Source organism: Pollachius pollachius (assembly GCF_949987615.1).
Source record: "Pollachius pollachius genome assembly, chromosome: 7".
In the NCBI taxonomy this organism is placed as follows: Eukaryota; Metazoa; Chordata; class Actinopteri; order Gadiformes; family Gadidae; genus Pollachius; species Pollachius pollachius.
This window is the reverse complement of record NC_136940.1, coordinates 19,508,449-19,527,345: the sequence shown is the minus strand read 5'-3', so window position 1 is coordinate 19,527,345 and position 18,897 is coordinate 19,508,449. Positions and strand designations below refer to the sequence as shown.

The window sequence follows — 18,897 nt, the reverse complement described above, 5'->3', positions numbered from 1 at the left end:
CTCCGACCAGTGTCCAACAGAAAGTCCTGAACAACTGCAAAGGCTGAGCTGCATGTTTGTCAGGGTCAGACTCAAGCTTTTACAAACACACACTCACACCTGAAACATATCAGCCCCTATTGTCATGATGATCAGTGAATACACCAACGTGGATACATTCAGCTTGATGGTCCAATATCACAATTAACTTCAACCTCATAACACGGTCGGTTGCATGTATGCATCTGCTGGATACTGGTGTCTTGAATAGCAACCACTCAATCTTAGTCAAATCTATTTTTTGACTTCTCGTTTCCAAAACCTGTCCTCTTATATTATTCTCTGTATCCTGTATCCTCCATCTGTGTCCATTGCCTCACCTTTGAGTTTGTTCTGTACGTCCAGAGCGACGTCCAGCGGGTAGAAGGGCAGGACCGGATCATTCACCAGCCGGAAAATGGCCTCTGCTGTCATCTACAGAAAAAAAGGGTTATTGTTATTATGTTGGTTTTATTAAGTTTCTAACCACAACATACTCAATCGAGGGCAGCAAGGCAGATGTAATCAAACCATAGGCTTTACAAAATAAAGCCATAGCAATGCCCCTTTGGTTTACACACAACTGTTTAAGTCTTAGATTTCGCGTTAACGGCGCCGCCTAAACTAAGTTTTTTCTACCAGTGAAAGTGATCGATCATCCATCCATCGAGGACAGGAATTTGTCCTTGAGTTAGTCCTTGAGTTTAGCCAAAACTCTAAAATCAAATATTCAATCCTTAACAACTTTCTAATGATACCAAACTGTTAAACTTCACCTCTTAAGTACATAACCCTGAGATAAATTAGCCACGATGACCCTCACCGAACAAAAGCTGTATTCCCTTTTTGTATGATATCGCATTTTCCCACTGACCTAACATGCTGACCATTCTCTGTTAAACCGACCACTGAGAGCCAGGCCATAAGTGAAACGACACGTTAGTTGCTTCCACCAAGGGTTCAAAAACAGGCAGTCATGGCCGCCGCTTGAATCAAACGTGTGCTCTGCTTCCACAGCAAGGTTTCAAAATTCAATGAAGAGCACTCAACTGTCCCTTCTAGTGCAGGACTGGGGAACATCATGGTGTTCCTCTCCTGGAAACTGCCCCACACAGCTGCCCGCCTCTATTCTACTCCAATTTAAAGCTTTATTTTTCACAGGCACAGTTACACATGCATAATGAGCAGTGAAATTAAGGGTGGCAAGCTATATTATAGTTCAATATTATAGTTATAACCATAGGTGTTATAATACAGTTATGATCACGTATAATAGTTAATATTAAAGCTGTCTGAAGCAGGACCAGAACGCAAGCGCCACGTTATCCATTCAGTGAAATGCAATATTATATAGAATCTTATCCATACGGCTAGGTTTGTGGATGTTAAGTGGGCACTGGGAAAATTTTGTACTCATTTTAGAATTTCCTGGGTGTATTTGTGTGTAAGTATCCCAATTAAACGCGTGATTGTTCTTCTCAGGGGGTTATCCTTCAATATAAACATTCCACACACACACACAAGGTGGAATTATGGGTTTCCTTAGCAACCCCAGTACCTCACATACGGCTCCTCATCATTACATTTGCTTCCAGTCTTTGTGAAAGATGTGGACCCCCATTTATGCCAACACATGTATGTATTGCTCCTTCAGGACACTAACCATTCATTTCAAAGACTGATCATAGTTATGGGAATAAATACCTAGTCTGGTTGCATTGGTGGACCACAGGCAAACAAGAGGTTTGATATTGAGTCAGTGCTTGCTCAAGGGCATTCTCTGTATGGTAACCAACGCCGAGGGCACATAGAGTAAAGCAGCCTGTGTGTTCAGTGTCCCGTGAGGTTGAGTGTATACATGGGTGGCCGGGTATATGATAAGGGGGATGAGGAATTACATCTGACCTGCAGGAACCTCATCTTGAGTGAGCCAACCACCGCAATTACCTCAGCCAATCCATAAACTGAGCTTCTACATACACATACCTTGGCTTGTTCTCTTCCTGCACAGGTATTATGACAGAGAGAGAGAGAGAGAGAGAGAGAGAGAGAGAGATACAGACAGACAGACAGACAGACAGAGAGAGAGAAAAAGAGAGAGAGAGAGAGAGAAATATAGACAGACAGAGAAGAAAAGAGAGAGCGTGAGACACAGACAGACAGACAGACAGACAGACAGACAGACAGACAGACAGACAGACAGACAGACAGACAGAGAGAGAGAGAGACCTCATGGGAGGGGAAGACTCGGATGTGAGGGCGCTGTGTAGTGAGGTTAAGAAAGAACTACACTGCCCACGCTCCGCCATTGACCTGCTCCTTAGCAGCACGCCATCACAGCCGAGCGGCGAAAGGGGACGTACGGACGGGAAACTGAAGGGGTGATCCCTGAACACGACGACGCCTGGCTGAAACACTGTGTGAAATTGGAGGGGGGACGGTGCAGGAGGATGCAATGGATATGACAATGGGATGAAATATGACGTGAAGTGATGCATTCGTCTCAGCAAAAAGGTCAGAAGAAGTCATCAAAGGTCACCGGTTCTGCTCCTCTGTGTCACGAGAAGGAGGGGAGGAATGGAACATCTTCTTTACAAGCATCCCTAAGCCTTTAGGGGGTTATTTGATTAGTTTCCCCACGTCACTATAAGCAGGCCTGTGCAGTCGTCTAGCATGTTAAACGGGTCTGACTCTGAGTCAGAAGGGAAACAAGTATTATGGACCCTATTTTTATCATCATAAGACAAACACAGGTGTGTGCTCCTTTCATGAACCAGGGCACCGGTTGTAGACTTAACTTCACTAGTTGACTACCCGGAGCCTGGTACATAAAAGGAGAAAACCCATAATACGTATTATGAGTGACACCTGTGTTTATCCTACAATAAGGCCTCTGTGATACGGGTCTATTGCATAAGGACTGTAGTGGATGGACTTAGATCTCAAATCCCAATCACAATGACCAATTCTAAATCAGATCAGATTCTAAGGGATGTGTTCTGTTCACACCACTCAGAAGGAATTTATTTGGGCCGTTGATTCCTCGTGTGTGTGTATATGTGCACGTGCATGTGCTTTAGTGCTGAGTATTCCTATACTGTTGTCGCACCACTCACCCATCTGCAATAACAGTATAACAAAGATCCAACTATCCTCCCGAAAAGGAGGTCCTGAATTGTGTCTCTCTCTCTCTCTCTCTCCCCCCTCTCTCTCTCTCACCCCCCCTCTCTCCACCCCCCCTCTCGCTCTCTCCCCCCCTCTCTCTCTCCCCCCCTCTCTCTTTCTCCCCCCCACTCTCTCTCCCCCCCCTCTCTCTCCCCCCCTCTCTCTCCCCCCCTCTCTCCACCCCCCCTCTCTCTCTCTCCCCCCCCTCTCTCTCCCCCCCTCTCTCCACCCCCCCTCTCTCTCTCTCACCCCCCCTCTCTCCACCCCCCCTCTCTCTCTCTCCCCCCCTCTCTCTCTCCCCCCCTCTCTCTTTCTCCCCCCCTCTCTCTCACCCCCCTCTCTCTCTCCCTATATATATATATATATACTATAATCAACAATAAACTCAACCTTTTAAGCATTCGATACGGAAGAGGGGACCCCACCCCCCTCAGTTAAAGCCTAACCCCCGACCATCAGCCCCACCACAGTATTTAGTCAGGCCCCCCTATCATCCACTCTGGGAGCGGCTTCGCTGCTGCCATTGCGGGCAAGGAAATCAATCTTGCAGCAGAGAAAGATTAGAGCATTGATTTGAGGGTAGTGAGTAATACCACTGCAGAAAGCATACGTCAAAGGCATGTAATGTGGCGGGACAGAAAAGGCCCTTGATTTCTTATTTATGGTCTTATTTCTGGGGCACCCTCTCCCTCTCCCGCTCTCTCTCACTCTCTTTCTCACACTCTCTCTCACTCTCTTGCTCACACTCTCTCTCACTCTCTTGCTCACACTCTTGCTCGTCCACATTTCGTATCAACATTCAGTAGAGGCCGACATGGAGGGAAAGAGAGGGGAAGTAGAGTAGAGAGGACGAGAAACAAAGACTGGGAGAGGAGGACAACATGTTTAATGATAAAGGAAACACGAGGGGAGAGAAGGGTTAGAAGAAGAACTTTGTGGTGGTTGTGAATAATAGTTGTGTTGGAAGGGGTAGTTCATCAAAATCCACTACCCCTTTTAGAGAGACCACGTTTAGCAAGATACGAAAAAAAGAAAATATACAATAATACACAATAAGAATGTACTGAACATCGAATTTGTTGCCATAACAATGCCACTGAATAGTGATTCATGATTAACATAAAAATTGCTGCCTTTATTAAGTGTTTTGTCCTGGCTTACCATGTACCATGTGTTAGTGTGGTGGAGGAAAACGTTGCCACACCGCACTTGTTTCCTTTGAAACCAGCACCACGGCCAGAGAGCCTCCACAACAGCCAGGCACTGCTTTCCTGCACCGCCAGCACCTTGGACAGCTCCCGCCCACTTGCCAGCTGCTGTTTACACACCAACAGCTCGGCAGCACAACAGATACAAGTTAGAGTGGAAGAAAGAGTGGAAAAATGTGTGTGTGTGTGTGTGTGTGTGTGTGTGTGTGTGTGTGTGTGTGTTTGTGCGTGCATGCGTAGGGGCGTGCGGGACACACACTAAATGCTGTAGCTATAAAGTGAATTTGAAGTTATCCTCAGCATATGGACGGTAATGGCACCACTTCTTGGGTTTCTAGTTTCATCAATGTATTGATGAAAGTAGAAACCTGTGTGTGTGTTTGTGTGTGTGTGTTTGTTTGTGTGTGTGTCTGTGTGCATGGTTGTTACCTTGAGGTATGCTGGCTGGATAAAAAAAGACATTTGATGGTGTCCTCAAAGATTAAATAGGGTATTTTCTGTATTGACTAGCCAACATTCTGGAAAGCAACCGATATCAAAAGGCAGACGCCATTTTGCTACAGCAATTAAAAAGTGTTTTTGGACCTAATGAGACTGCGACTGGAATGGACCATGGCTGACATGTTGTGGTTTTGGCTAAGTGTGTTTGGGAACACTATTCTTGAATACTTGCTATCTGAGTCTGAATTGCAAGCAGTTCTGAAATGTTGCGAAAATGTTGAGCCTGTGGTGTTGAGGAAAGCCCAATGATAGTAAAACTTTGGTTGTTGTTGTCCTGGAAACCTAATGGTCATTCTGTCAGTGAGTTTGGCATACTTGTCCCAGACTATCTGTGAGATGGCATGCTAGCAAAACACCGGACAATGGAGCCAATTGTCTTTGCACACGTGAGAGATTGCAAGTCAAAAACAAATATTTGGTTGTCGGCTAGATTGTCTGCCAGTGCCTTCTGCCTTACCTATAACCCATTCAGCAAAGAGATATGGATCCTTGCAGGCATATCTAATGCTGAATTCAGCATGTCAACTACCACTCCTATGTAATTGATCACGTGCAGCAGGGTTTAGGATAAGTGATCAGTGGTATACACACGTTCAGCAAGCCGTATGCTATCTAGCCTACTCCCTGGTACATTATTATGGTGATTTATATACCAACATACCTGAAAAAGTAGCCACGGAGATGAACACACTTTCAAGTTCACAACTTTATTTAAGTTGCACAGAGTTCTTTAAGAAGCAAATAAACTAAATGCCCTCTCTCATTGGCGAGTCAGGATTATTTGTTATTTGAGTGTGAAAGAGCCACACAACTCCTAACTCTACCTGCTACTTCCTGTCTTCATCCTGGCTAATTACAACTGTGAATTCAGCATGCTGCACCAAACGATGACAGCAATCAGCTTCAATGCAAACAAAGCGTTTCAGTGATGTCCTTAATTGTTCGGGGAGGACACCCTGTGACCACCCGGTATTGTTTCTCGAGAGAGACACTTTGGCACTTGGCTGCATTCTCTTATCACAAAAATAATGTTGATGCCAACAATACTAACAATAATGACATTTACCAGACTAAAGCTCCACAGGTTTGGCCTAAGTAGCAGCACATTCCATTGTGCTGACGCACAGTCTCAAAATGTCACTTACAGATTTGTCCAACCCGAACAAATGTTGCTACATCAATTTTTGATATGTTGACATTAGGAGAAGACATTGACTCGGGCCATTGTTGACCTAGAGGGAATCTCTCCTCGGTTTACACTAGAGGTGCTCCACCATAAAATGCACACAGGCACACACACACACACGTCTCTGCTCCTGTCCTCACTTGACATTTCTTTGTAGGATATGCCCATTCGGTGTCCTCATCATGGTGACCCAACCCCCCCCCTACCTCTGAATCTAACGTTCGTGGTCTTCTCCCCTCCTCCCACTCACCCCCTCCCTCCCTTCCCCTCTCTCTCTTTGTCTGCAGGTACCGCAACCCTCTGCTTTTGCGATGCATTCATTTCCGTATTTGAAAAAAATCAAAGAAGAGTGAACAATGAGAGGAGGCGTGGCGGAGGCAGCGGGGAGAATGAAAGCGGGGATTGAGTTTCGTTGTACGTACGACTATTGTCGCGCCTTACAGCTATGATGAAAGTGAGAAAGACGCACGGCAAAGGTACACGGCTGGGGTCTGTGGAAATGCACCCGAATTAGTTGCGTCGCAATACGCATTTGATTTCAAATAAAGTCATACTTTGCTAATAGGATTTTGAAAGATTATAGTGTGAAGTACATTCGGTAACATTTCAACCTCTCATAGAGAAGGGCGCAAATGCATCGGCAATCCAATTGAAATTAAATCAAAGGCGCAGGACTGAGATGGGCTTAGAGAGGGATTGAGAGAGAGAGAGAGAGAGTGAGAGAGAGAGAGACTGAAGATACTGGCCAGGTAGCTGGATCTTTTAACAGCAGAGGGCTCTCCAGTGACACGCTGGCCAGCTAAGCCTTAAGGCATTCAGGAACTCACACCCATACACACAAACACAGATTGAATACAGCATACACACAAACTGTCTGACAGACCGACACACACACACAGTCTGACAACACATACACAGGGAAAAATACATAGACACACACACACACACACACACACACACACACACACACACACACACACACACACACACACACACACAGACTGACTAAAACACAAAGACATTATTATACATATCTACAATTATATATATATATATTTATATGTATATACTGTATAGGTGTGCAGGCCTAACCCATATCTGAATTCAGTCCGGTTGAGAGAATAATGAAACGTAATAATGATGATCGCCTTGATGTGGCGTTTCTTAATCGGTCTCTCTTTGCATAGATCATTGTTCTCTTGTTCCGCTCCTTTTAGTCCAGGGATTATTCTGTTACTGTTGTTCTCATGCACAGCCCCTGGGGGGCCTGGTGAAAGATAGAGAGATTCTCCTCTGATTTAGAACATCCAGTTCTCGGGGCCAAATTAAGCCTCATGAATAAACCATGTTCCGCGTAGTTTGGTTACATAACGCATTGAGTAAGGATGCGGCTGAGATAGGCTACTGTACAGTACAAGTTTGATCTAGTTTATTTACATGTACAGCTGAGAGGCGGTTGCAAGACGTAGAGAGGGACGTGCAGATAGACGGCCCAGGGTTTGGTGGAAGTCTTGAAACTAATGAAATTAGAAAATATATGCAAGGGGACTTTTTTTTATGTCCAAACTAATTTCAAGCATCATTATTTTCCTAGGATTTGGAAAATATGACCCTATGGGAGGTTTGGGTTTGCAGTGGTCACGTGTTTTGGGATAAAGGGATTTATAATGAACCAACATAACCAGGATAATTATACGACAAAGATATATATATATAATAATAATGCAATTAATAATAATGTATTGTTACCTCTAAAACTTTGACCACATAAGTGCATTGAGGTAGGGCCAACCATGGGTGTCTAGCAATAGCTGCCATTAATTACTTTATTTAAAAATACAATCAAAATAACCGTAATTTCGATAACAATTTCAGTTTAAATGAACTGGCCACATTGAAATTAAAATGGAAAGGTAATAAATGTAGGAGTTGATTAAGTGTCTATAGCATCGGGTAATCAATGCATTGATAGTCAAAATCAGATGTGGGTAGCACAGAGGCGGTATTAATTGACTGCATTAATTAAATGTGTGCATTTGTCTCTGTTTTAATTGAATAACTTGCTCTCTCTCCTCTCCAGTTCTGCAATCTGCACTTATTTCAAGTTGCCACGACTATCAAAAGATTCACTTCAATGAATGGGCTTTTCTTACGGGCGAGAGACAATGTAGGCCAATTGAGCGGGACGTGATACTCTCCTAACAATGCCTCTATTCGGACTCTGCGTATGCACTGAGAGAGAAAGTGATTGGAACTCAGCAGAGATCCTTTTGTTTTTCACCAGTCTCCGTTCTCATCTCGTTGGATCATAGTGTGATGATACGAGTGTCGTAACGGGCAAGACCCTCCTCAAGTGCCTGGACAAGTGCTAATTATTTCACCCTTGAATTACTCCAACCGCTCACACACACACACACACACACCACACACCCACACCCACACCCACACACACACACACACACACACCCACACCCACACACACACACACACACACACACACCGGCATGCAAGCACACACAGCATCAGCATTTTCAGGCATGCATGGCTTAGATATATTTACCCCCGCCAGGCTTAGAACTATATACCATGCACAGCTTAGACATATGCACCCTATAAGATGTGGCTGGCAGCTTCTGCTCCATCCCATTAGTGTGGCAGATGGGCAGTGTGTGTGTGTGTGTGTGTGTGTGTGTGTGTGTGTGTGTGTGTGTGTGTGTGTGTGTGTGTGTGTGTCTGTCGGTCTGTGTCAATGTGTGTGTGTGTGTGTGTAGGGGGCATGTTTGTATGTCACATTGGGAGTCTGCATATGTGTGTAATTCCTGAGTGGGGGGGAAGGCGGGTGAAGAGACAATCTGGATAGCTGAGGAACCAGATTGTTGTTTAGCATGTGTTGGTTAAGGAGCCGTCAAACATGCAATCCATCCATGGCTCTGCCAGCCTCCGTGTGGCTGCACAGTACGAGGCCAAACGTGAAACCAGCCCTATTGTTTACATCTTAAATACTTAAGGGTGGCATATGTGATTCATGACACACGCCAGCAGGCCACTGCATCGCCCGGTCAGGACTATTCTTCGGCGTAAGCTTTGGTTTTTGGCAGGCGTGTACTTGAGTACTGTAGGGTATTTGAGTACTGTAGTGTAGGGTAATACTGTAGTGTAGGTGAGTACTGGAGTGTACTTGAGTACTGTAGTGTAGGGTAGTACTGTAGTGTAGGTGAGTACTGGAGTGTACTCGAGTACTGTAGTGTAGGGTAGTACTGTAGTGTATGTGAGTACTGTAGGGTACTTGAGTACTGTACTGTAGTACTGCATTGTAGGCGAGTACTGTAGGGTACTTGAGCGCTGTAGGTTAGTACTGTAGGGTACTTGAGTACTGTAGTGTAGTACTGTAGGGTACTTGAGTACTGTAGTGTAGTACTGTAGGGTACTTGAGTACTGTAGTGTAGTACTGTAGGGTACTTGAGTAATGTAGTGTAGTACTGGGCCCGGTTTCCCGAAACCTTCTTAGAGCCTTCTTAACGCTACGTCATTCGTAACCTCTACTTTAAGTTCTACCTTAACATCTCGCGTGTTTCCCGAAACGTTCTTTGCTACGAATCTCTTACGTACGTCGTTCGTTGGTAAGGTTGGTCTGAAGCGTTCGTAGAACCTTCTTAGCTCCCACTAAGCTCCCACTCTCATCACTAAGCTTAGCTTAGTGATGGGTCAGCTTCTGACACTAGTCGCCGCCACTGTAACCTTTAGAAATCAACGTTGCGCGTGGAACTGCCACATTGGCAGAGTTGTGTTTCACCAGCGGGTACTTCATTCATGAAGATAATAATTGCTGGAAACACACAAGCACAAAACAAAAAGATAGACATGCAGGACAGCAGTGTTACGAGAGTAGCGTATGTATGTGCGCGAGAATGGCAGTGCGTGTGTTAGTGACGTCAGTGAGTGAGCGTACGAGCGTGGAGAGCGAGCGGTAGCGTGTGTCAGTCTAGTAGTGTCAAGAATCGGTGGCCCCTTCATTCCGACCGTATTCCGACCAATAAGCAACAGAGCCCCTGCCGGTCAGAGTGAAGGGTGTTAGCTCTGAGAGAACATCGGCCCTGGAGGGAATGTCTCCCCTGTGCTCCTCAACTACGGTCTGGGAGCAGACAGCAGGAAAGGTGTAACAGCAGGATAGACCCGCCCAGTTTCCCAATTACGTCCAACCTGGTCTAAGGAATCTGTGAATATTATATATATATATACAATATGGGAATGGGAGCGCTTCTCAGACTTTTCCAGAATGAAACGAGAGAGAGAGAGAGATCGAGAGAGAGAGAGAGAGCTTCAGCAGGGGTGTGTGCAGATAGTACAGTGCACCCTATTATGTCAAAACGACAAATGCAAAAAAGGGTCAATGCCTTGTATTAGGATACTCCAAGTTTTGCAGCACATCATATTTATATATATACATTTATTTATTTATTTATTTTGTTGCTTCGAGTAGGTCTGGTGGTCTCCGTATATAATAAATAAATAAATAAATAAATAAATAAATAAATATATATAGGCTATATATCCACGGCTCAGCAGCGTCATTAACTTGCATTGCTGTGGCCGCATCACGGAAATTCCTGTTTCCTGTAAGACCAGGTTGCCAACGTTTAGACTTATCAAAGTTGTTTACCCCTATAGGCTTGGTTCCCGAACGGTCTCTTAGGAATCACTCCTTACGTTGTTCGTATATGGCGCTGTCCAGAAAGAACGTGCTGAAATCGATTGCTCAGAGCTCGAGTTTCCATTTCATGCGAAACTCGAGCATTCTAAAAAATATTGCAGTCTTTGCGAATAAAACATGCTCAAAATCCTTCTAGTAGGCCTAAACATTTATTGAACTATGGTCGAACTAACCTACACTGATTTTAAAAAAATATAGAAAATATAGAAAACAGCGGAGGAGATTGAGGCAATCACATCCTTAATTACATCGGTCGCCGCCGTTCAAATGAGGCTATTGATTTTCTGTTTACAAAGGTGTCTGACTTGTTGATTATTTAGGAAAATAGACATTTTGAAATGAAAGCAACAATTTTCAAAGTTTATTTAGCTTATATTAGCCTATATAATACTGTTCATGCTGAGACTGCTTTGATTTGTGTTACCTCTAGAGGTCTGTCTGCGGGCTTTGCGCACCACCCGGCTAGTGTGTGTTTGTCAGGTGAATACTAAATGTCAAGGGAAAGAGGCGGTGGTTGAAGAAAGTCTTTTAACCACTTATTACGCTCACTCGTTTCTTATAATGGTTTATTCGTTTCCCAGTATAATTTCCTTAATTTAGAAGACCGTTTTGTTCATTTTTGATTTGTATAGGCCTAATAAATAGCCTACAATATTTTTTTGAAGAGACGGCCTTCTAACGATTGCGGAGAAGGCGCTCGCGATTACAGGTGAGATCTCGGGTGCTGGACGCTCTCAGGCCAGGCGTTCCCCTTCCCCAGCTGCGAGGACATCCCCAGCTTTGAGGATCTCCCAGGACCGGCCGGCAGCTACTTCTTAGACACTCAGAGCCTAATTGTTTGTCAATTTGCAAATTTCGCAAATTGCTTGCAGAATTGTGCATGCCTTGACACAAGCCGCGTTTACATGGACACTTCTGATACGATTAGAATTGAAAGAACAGCTCAATCGGAATGAATCATATATAGGCCTACGCCTCAATCGGAATACAATTCTCTGATAATTCCATGCGGAATAGAAGAGGTAGTGTAGTCCGCTATAATCAACATGTAGGCCTATACACTTATTCCGATTTGGGGTGGGTGCAGCTACTTTTGCTAAGTGACGTCAACGTCTATGGCGGACTATTTCTCTGCTGATCAACACTACGAATGGTAATTGTAAAAAGACACACCATGTGAAGTTATTGTTTAGTTTTGGCAAGGAGTCGTGTAATAAGTGGGATAATGTATAGAACGTCGCCGGTCATTATCGAAGATAATACCCTTCAGGGCGAAGCAAGACACCTCAGCTTCGCGTCGGGGTCTGGTTCGCCCTGTCGGGGCTTATTTTCCTGATAATGACCGGCGTCCTACAACATTGTCCCTTACATATATGATATAATTCCAGACCAACATAACGGTTGTGCGCGAGAGACATACGGACGTACACTTACCACTTTTGTAAGTGCCATATATACAGCAGGCCTAGATTCGAATTGCATGATAGGAATAGATCTATTCAGATGAGAAATCGAATCGGATCAGAAGTTTCCATGTAAACGCGGTTACTGTCAATGTGGCAGTTCCATGCGCAACAGGGATTTCTAAAAGGTAAAGTGGCGGCGACTAGCGTCAGGAGTTGAACCATCACAACGGTAGAGCTAAGAAGGTTCTACGAGCGCTTCAGACCAACCTTACCAACGAACGACGTACGAAAGAGATTCGTAGCAAAGGATGTTTCGGGAAACACGTCAAGAACTTGAAGAAGAGGTTACGAATGACGTAGTTAAGAAGGCTTTAAGAAGGCTTTAAGAAGTTTTTGGAAAACAGTTCGCATCCGTAGACAATTGAGGCCAAATGAAACGGCATGTTTGAATTAAGGATGTTGTCTCGGCTGTACTTTGTTCAAAAAAATATTGTATTTATTTTACAAATCAAAAATGAACAAAACTGTCTTCTTAATTAAGGAAATTATACTAGGCAACGAATAAACCATTATAGGAAACGAGTGAGCGTAGTAAGTGGTTGAAAGGCTTTTTTCAACCACCCCCTCTGTCCCTTGACAGAGGGGGTGCCCCTAGCTTTCACTTGACAAACACACACTGGCCGGGCGGTGGGCAAAGCCCGCACACAGACCCGTACAGGTGACAAAAAGCAAAGCAGTCTCAGCATAAACAGTATTAGCTAATAAGCTAAATAAACTATTCGAAATGAAGTTTTCATTTCAAAATGTCTAGTGTTCCCTAAAAAGACTCCTAAGAGAGCGTTCGGGAACCACGCCTATAGGGGTAAACAACTTTGATATGTCTAAACGTAGGAGTCTTCGTAGCGTGCTAAGAGAGATGGTTATCGTGAAACCGGGCCCTGTACTGTAGGCGAGTACTGTAGGGTACTTTAGTACTGTAGTGTAGTACTGTATTATAGGTGAGTACTGTAGGGCACTTGAGTACTGTAGTGTAGGTGCAGGGAGAGTGTCCAAGGTGTTTCAAGGAGAGCCGCCCGGCGTCGAGGCGTTCCCGCGGGGTGACCTTGGCGGCTGCGGTCCACCTCGCTGCTCCAGCCTCTCCCAGCGCACCGGAGCTGTGTTTGTCTTATTAAACTTGGGGCCCCGACGGGCCGTGCCATTTGCATATGTCAGCAAAAAAACAATGCAGCAAATCTCCGGCGAATGAATTAATTACACGCATCTACCCGTGTTCGAACACGATTCGGAACGCCTCCCTGTCTAACCCCGGCACGTCACAGAGTCGTGCGGAAAACTAAACATCCGCCCGCGTAAACCCCTTGAGACTGTTTGAGACTAGACTGGATGCCCGTCGGCAACGAGTGTGCAATGCCAAAGCTTGGTGCTACTGCTGGGGTTGTGTGGGTGTATTATATATATATAAATAAACTGAATTTGTAGGGCAGATGTTTCGGTGCACCCCCTGTGGTTTAGTATTTGATTATCGTATTTTTTACGCACTTCACCCCCTTTAGATCTTGACAGGTCAGGATAGCATAGCAATCAGGCCCACGCCTTTTTCATTATTTAGTGTGAAGATGCTTTGGAATGTTGTTGCAACACATGTATTTCTGGATGTAGCAAGGGGAGCAAAAAAAGAGAGCTGGAGAGAGAAGGGGTGATGGGATGGAGAGGGGGGATGTTTACATGCTCGGGCATGCGATGGGCAGGACGCTTGTAAAATAGATTGCAGAAGACAGAGGCTGATTGGACGCGAAGGGTTGGGTAAAATGTGTGTGTGTGTGTGTGTGGTGGGGGGGGGGGGGGGGTTACAGTCGGATGGAGGGGAGAGCTAGGCTAATGCACTGGCAGGAGAAGAAGGCAATCGAAGATGCTGCAAAGAAAAGACAAACGGAGGGCAGCCATGGCAGCAACAGTTTCCCTCTGTGCTAGATGCTGTATCCAGCCCAGCCCTGCACTACTTTCACTGCTTCAATCATCACTTCCTCGCAGCGTTGCCAGTGCATTTCCAATCTGTTCTCCACGGTGTCTCACTTCTGAATCTGAATCAAGGCTCATGTTTGGGCTCTCCTCTAACACAAAAACAATGCGTGGTGGCCTCTGACTCTGACAGAAGTTAACTTGAAACAACATTGCATTTGAATGATGTTAAGCTTATCCTTTAACATCTTGAGATTTCTTCTTTCCTATACTTGTAGTGACTCATAATGAGTGCACTGCAATTTTAATTTTCCATTTACCCAAGCCTACTGGAATTCCCCATCACTTGTTGATCAAACAGAGATAATCAATAAAGACTGCTCTATGTAGGACACAAAAGCAATGTACAATGCTGGAAGTGGGTTGCCTGTGTAGGTCACCTTTCTCAAGGTAGGGCCCTTCATGTGAGATTCCAGACAGCGCTGGGACATTGGGTGAAGGGAGGCGTCAAATCTGCATGGATTCTGTCAGTGTACACTGAATCAGAAAGCAGTGATTTTCGTAGAGTGGATGATGGTGATGTGATAGTATGAGCGGATTTCTGTTTTCCCGCAGCTTATGTGTGTGTGTTTATGTGTGTGTGTGCGTGTGTGTATAAGTGTTTGCGTGTGTCTTACATGCTTGTTCAACATTTTTTTCAACGAGAGCTGTCCGAACGACTGATGGACTGTGATCGCTGGTGACAGCAAGGGACAGGCAACACACACACGCACACACAGACATCCACCCACCACACACACACCAAAGGTGTGTCTCAGGGGAGGATGGGCCCCTGTTTCCCCCACACTGCATCTTTCATCACCAACCAACATGATGAAAGCCCCCCTTTTCCCCCTGTCAGTCACTCACTCATTGTTTTTTCCATCTATCCGGATTCACGCACGCATACGCACCCACCCACACGCGTACGCACACGTCGCACACCCACACACATAAGCACACGACGCACACCCACACACGTAAGCACACGACGCACACCCACACATGTATGCACACAACGCACTCACGCACGGACGCACACAGGCACACAGGCACTAGCTGAGTCCCTGGCCCTATCCCTCTCCCTGTGCAAGCAGCATGTCTTTGTATCTGTTCTGGTGTGTCTCTCCAGATGACCTCCCATAGAGACGCTTTCATGCCCCCAAACCCGTAATCCCATTCCGTCAGCCGTGCCGTGGGGAGGCCCTGCCAGGCTGAGCTTCAAGAGGGCCGCATTGAATTTTCATGTCCGTCCATCGATTAAATGGTAATGCCGATCAATATTTTAGCTGCCACTTCTTGAGCCCCATTGTTGATGCGTGTGACTTTGAGTGCATTGCGAGCGTGTTCTGTGTGTTTCTGTGTGTGTGTGTTTGTGTGTGTGTGTGTGTGTGTGTGTGTGCGTGTGTGTGTGTGTGTGTGTGTGTGTGTGTGTGTGTGTGTGTGTGTGTGTGTGTGTGTGTGTGTGGGTGTGAAATCTGGATGATGATCTGCACATGCAATACCATCAATGATATTTAAAAGAAGGAATGCTAGGAAAAATAGAGGGAAACAGAAGCAAAACATATCTTGGTTAAAAAAAAGACAAGCTAGAATGTTGTTTTTCATGTGGCATGGAGGCCTTCGGCTGTTTTGCAGTGGGTTTTTGGATGCTGTAGTAGTAACATTGCCTTATTCTGTGGTTTAATAATGAAAAGGAAATGGAGAGTGGGTCTTAGTCCAACAGGCTACCCTGAGCACATGGGTTAATATCGCACCATAGCCTGGCCCATCTTCTAGCCTTTTTTTGTCTTTTTATAGCGGATAAGTGCATGCATGAGTGCAGGCATGTGTGAATAAATGTGGGCATGTGGATTAAGTGTGTGTGTGTGTGTGTGTGTGTGTGTGTGTGTGTGTGTGTGTGTGTGTGTATGTGTGTGTGTCTGTGTGTGCATAAACCCATCAGTGGGCTATAAGTTCAAATCTATCTTTAAATTATTTTAGTTGGAGTGCCATTTTGCCTCATTATGAATGTGTTTTGGGCCTAATTGGCATGAGAGGAAGTTGAAGCTGTACTGCCTGGTGGTTCACTGGCGGTGTGAGAAAAAGTTTGAAAGAGAGATAGAGAGAGAGAGAGAGAGAGAGAGAGAGAGAGAGAGAGAGAGAGAGAGAGAGAGAGAGAGAGAGAGAGAGAGAGAGAGAGAGAGAGAGAGAGGGAGAGAGAGAGAGAGAGAGTAACGTTGACTCACAGAGGTATTAGTAAGTAAAAGTAAAGAAAGGGTGATTGCGAGGGTGCAGAGGAAGACACTCTCTGGCATCAAAGTCGCCCATTGAGCTGGGCTCTGCGCTGTAAAATAATTAACAGGGCTGGGAAGAGATGGAAGGCTTTTATAGGGAAACCATGGGCCACATGTCTAACCTTACCGAGGGGTAACAAAGGAACCAACGGTGATCACAGATGGTGTACACTCTGCTAGCGCTCCATTATAACGGATGTTGATCATTGTGGAGCAGTATGGAGCCAAGTGTGGGGCTAAACCCATTGAGGTATGTTGTAAGTAGTGCGTCAGCGATGGCGGCAAATCTATTCCAATTGGAGAGAGATGTAGCCTGAAATATGTTTCATTCAATCAATTGACAGTATATCAAACGTGGATGTGTGTGTGCGTTTATGTGTAAATAATAGTTTTGATTTGATCTATTAACAGATGAAACCTCAACATTATATGAAAATAATACATCTTTGTCATAACTACTATTACCACAATGGACAATCAATAAGTACAACGTAAAAAACGATATCCTTGTCTTGAGAACATTTAGCTATACTACATATTGCACTGTGCCGATGAAGTGCCATTCGCTCACATGAGCAACATTTATTTAACCATCTTTTCAAACGGCAATATCTGGGAGGTCTGTTTGTATGATCCCCTCCTCTTAGCTCTTGGATTGTTTCGGGCCAGGGACAACAGAGCACAGTCACAGGCCAAGAGCAACACAATCATTAGGACCCTGATGGATGATGGAGGGGCTAAATCAGGCCCCTCGACTCAGAGGAGTAAGGCGGGTGAAAGGAGACATTTGATGTGGAAGAGAGATGGGGGAGGACGAGCATGGTAACGAGAGAGAGCGAGAGAGAGAAAGATACAGATAGGTAGAGAGAGAGAGAGCGAGAGTGAGAGAGAGAGAGAGACACAGATAGGTAGATATTTAGGGGGAAAGAGGGATAGAGAGAGAGAGAGAGAGAGAGAGAGAGAGAGAGAGAGAGAGAGGGAGGGATAGAGAGAGAGAGTGAGGGGGGTGTTTGCCTTTAGAAGCAGAGGAAGTGCAGGCCTGAAGCGAAGGTGTAGACGGAGGAGGCAGCTGGCGGTTCCAGACAGGTGAGTGTAGCCGAAATATGGAAGAGAGGGGATTGAAGGAAGAGAGGACAGGGGGAGAGACGGGGGGGGATGGTAGTGGGGTGGGCTCGGAGGGGGAAGAGAGAAAGGGGGGGGTGATGAAGAGAGACAGACGTGCGGGCGGGCGCGGGAGCGCGGCGGCGCCGTCTAACAAATGACCCGCTCCTCCATTACAAAGGCTGTCAACCTGCACACCTCCTGTCACGTCTCATGCTCACGCACGTCGCTCTTCCTCTCTTGTTTCTCCCTTCCACGCACACACACGCACACACGCACACACACACACACACACACACACACACACACACACACACACACACACACACACACACACACACACACACACAGACAAGAGTCAGACAAATACACTCCCAAACTCTACCTCCTGTTACCCGGTGATAAAGTAGATTGTCACCATGGCGACGTGGACCAACCGCCATCGCCGCTGCAGTCGGCGCGACAACGACATCATAGCAACTCTGGAGGGAAGGGTGTCACAGGTAGAAGGGACTTGGCGGCTGTCAGCCGCCGAAGTTACTTATTGGGTGCACAAGTGTGTGTGTGTGTTTGTGGGTTAGTGTGTATGTGTGTGTGTGTGGGGGGGATGCATTGTAAACTAGGCCATAAACACTGGGCGAATGAGTGAATGAATGACTGGCTGCGGAGATAAAGTGCAGGGGAGCGATGCCGCATCTGTCTTCTCTGCCCCCACCAAAACGCACACACACACACACACACACACACACACACACACACACACACACACACACACACACACACACACACACAGAAAGACAATTTTTGGTCCTGTCAGACTCACATTGTTTGTTCCAAAAGAGTAGCCAGTCAAAAACGGGTTGAAAATGTATAAATTAATAACTACAAAACAAACCTTGACCTATTTCCAGGTTGGCTCTTGTATCTATCAACTATTAGTGTATAAAATATATACTTACCATCTATACACCTGTACCTTTATATATATATATAAAGTGCAAAGAGCAGAGAAAAGGGAGAAAAAGGAAATAATAGTCTTTGGCAAGAAACATTCAGAAAATTGTTTCTGGATCAAACAGTATTGTATAGTTCTGATATCATACAATTGTTGAGAAACTTGTACTGTAAAAACAGGCCATAAATATGGTCTCGTAGAGATGGGCCGATATTTTTGAGAATGAATCAGGGAGTATGGAGCACTATCGGACAGCATATGATCCCTCTCGCTACCGAAACACATTTCTCCATCTCTTACTTTGTACTTTGGGTTAACAGTCCCTGGAGAGAAAGGAAAAAGACAAAGACGAGAAGAACACCACCAGCAGAA

General features: G+C 45.3%; 1 protein-coding gene across 1 annotated transcript in view; it reads right to left on the bottom strand.

Annotated features, from left to right (window-relative positions):
* The window catches only part of naaladl2 (N-acetylated alpha-linked acidic dipeptidase like 2), a gene marked incomplete at both ends in the record, with an annotated part of 159,111 nt that overhangs the window by 12,245 nt on the left and 127,969 nt on the right, over window positions 1-18,897 (bottom strand). The window contains one exon of the mRNA XM_079740038.1: window positions 360-453. Coding sequence (XP_079596164.1) covers window positions 360-453 — 94 coding nt within the window. The remainder of the gene's footprint in view (window positions 1-359; window positions 454-18,897) is intronic.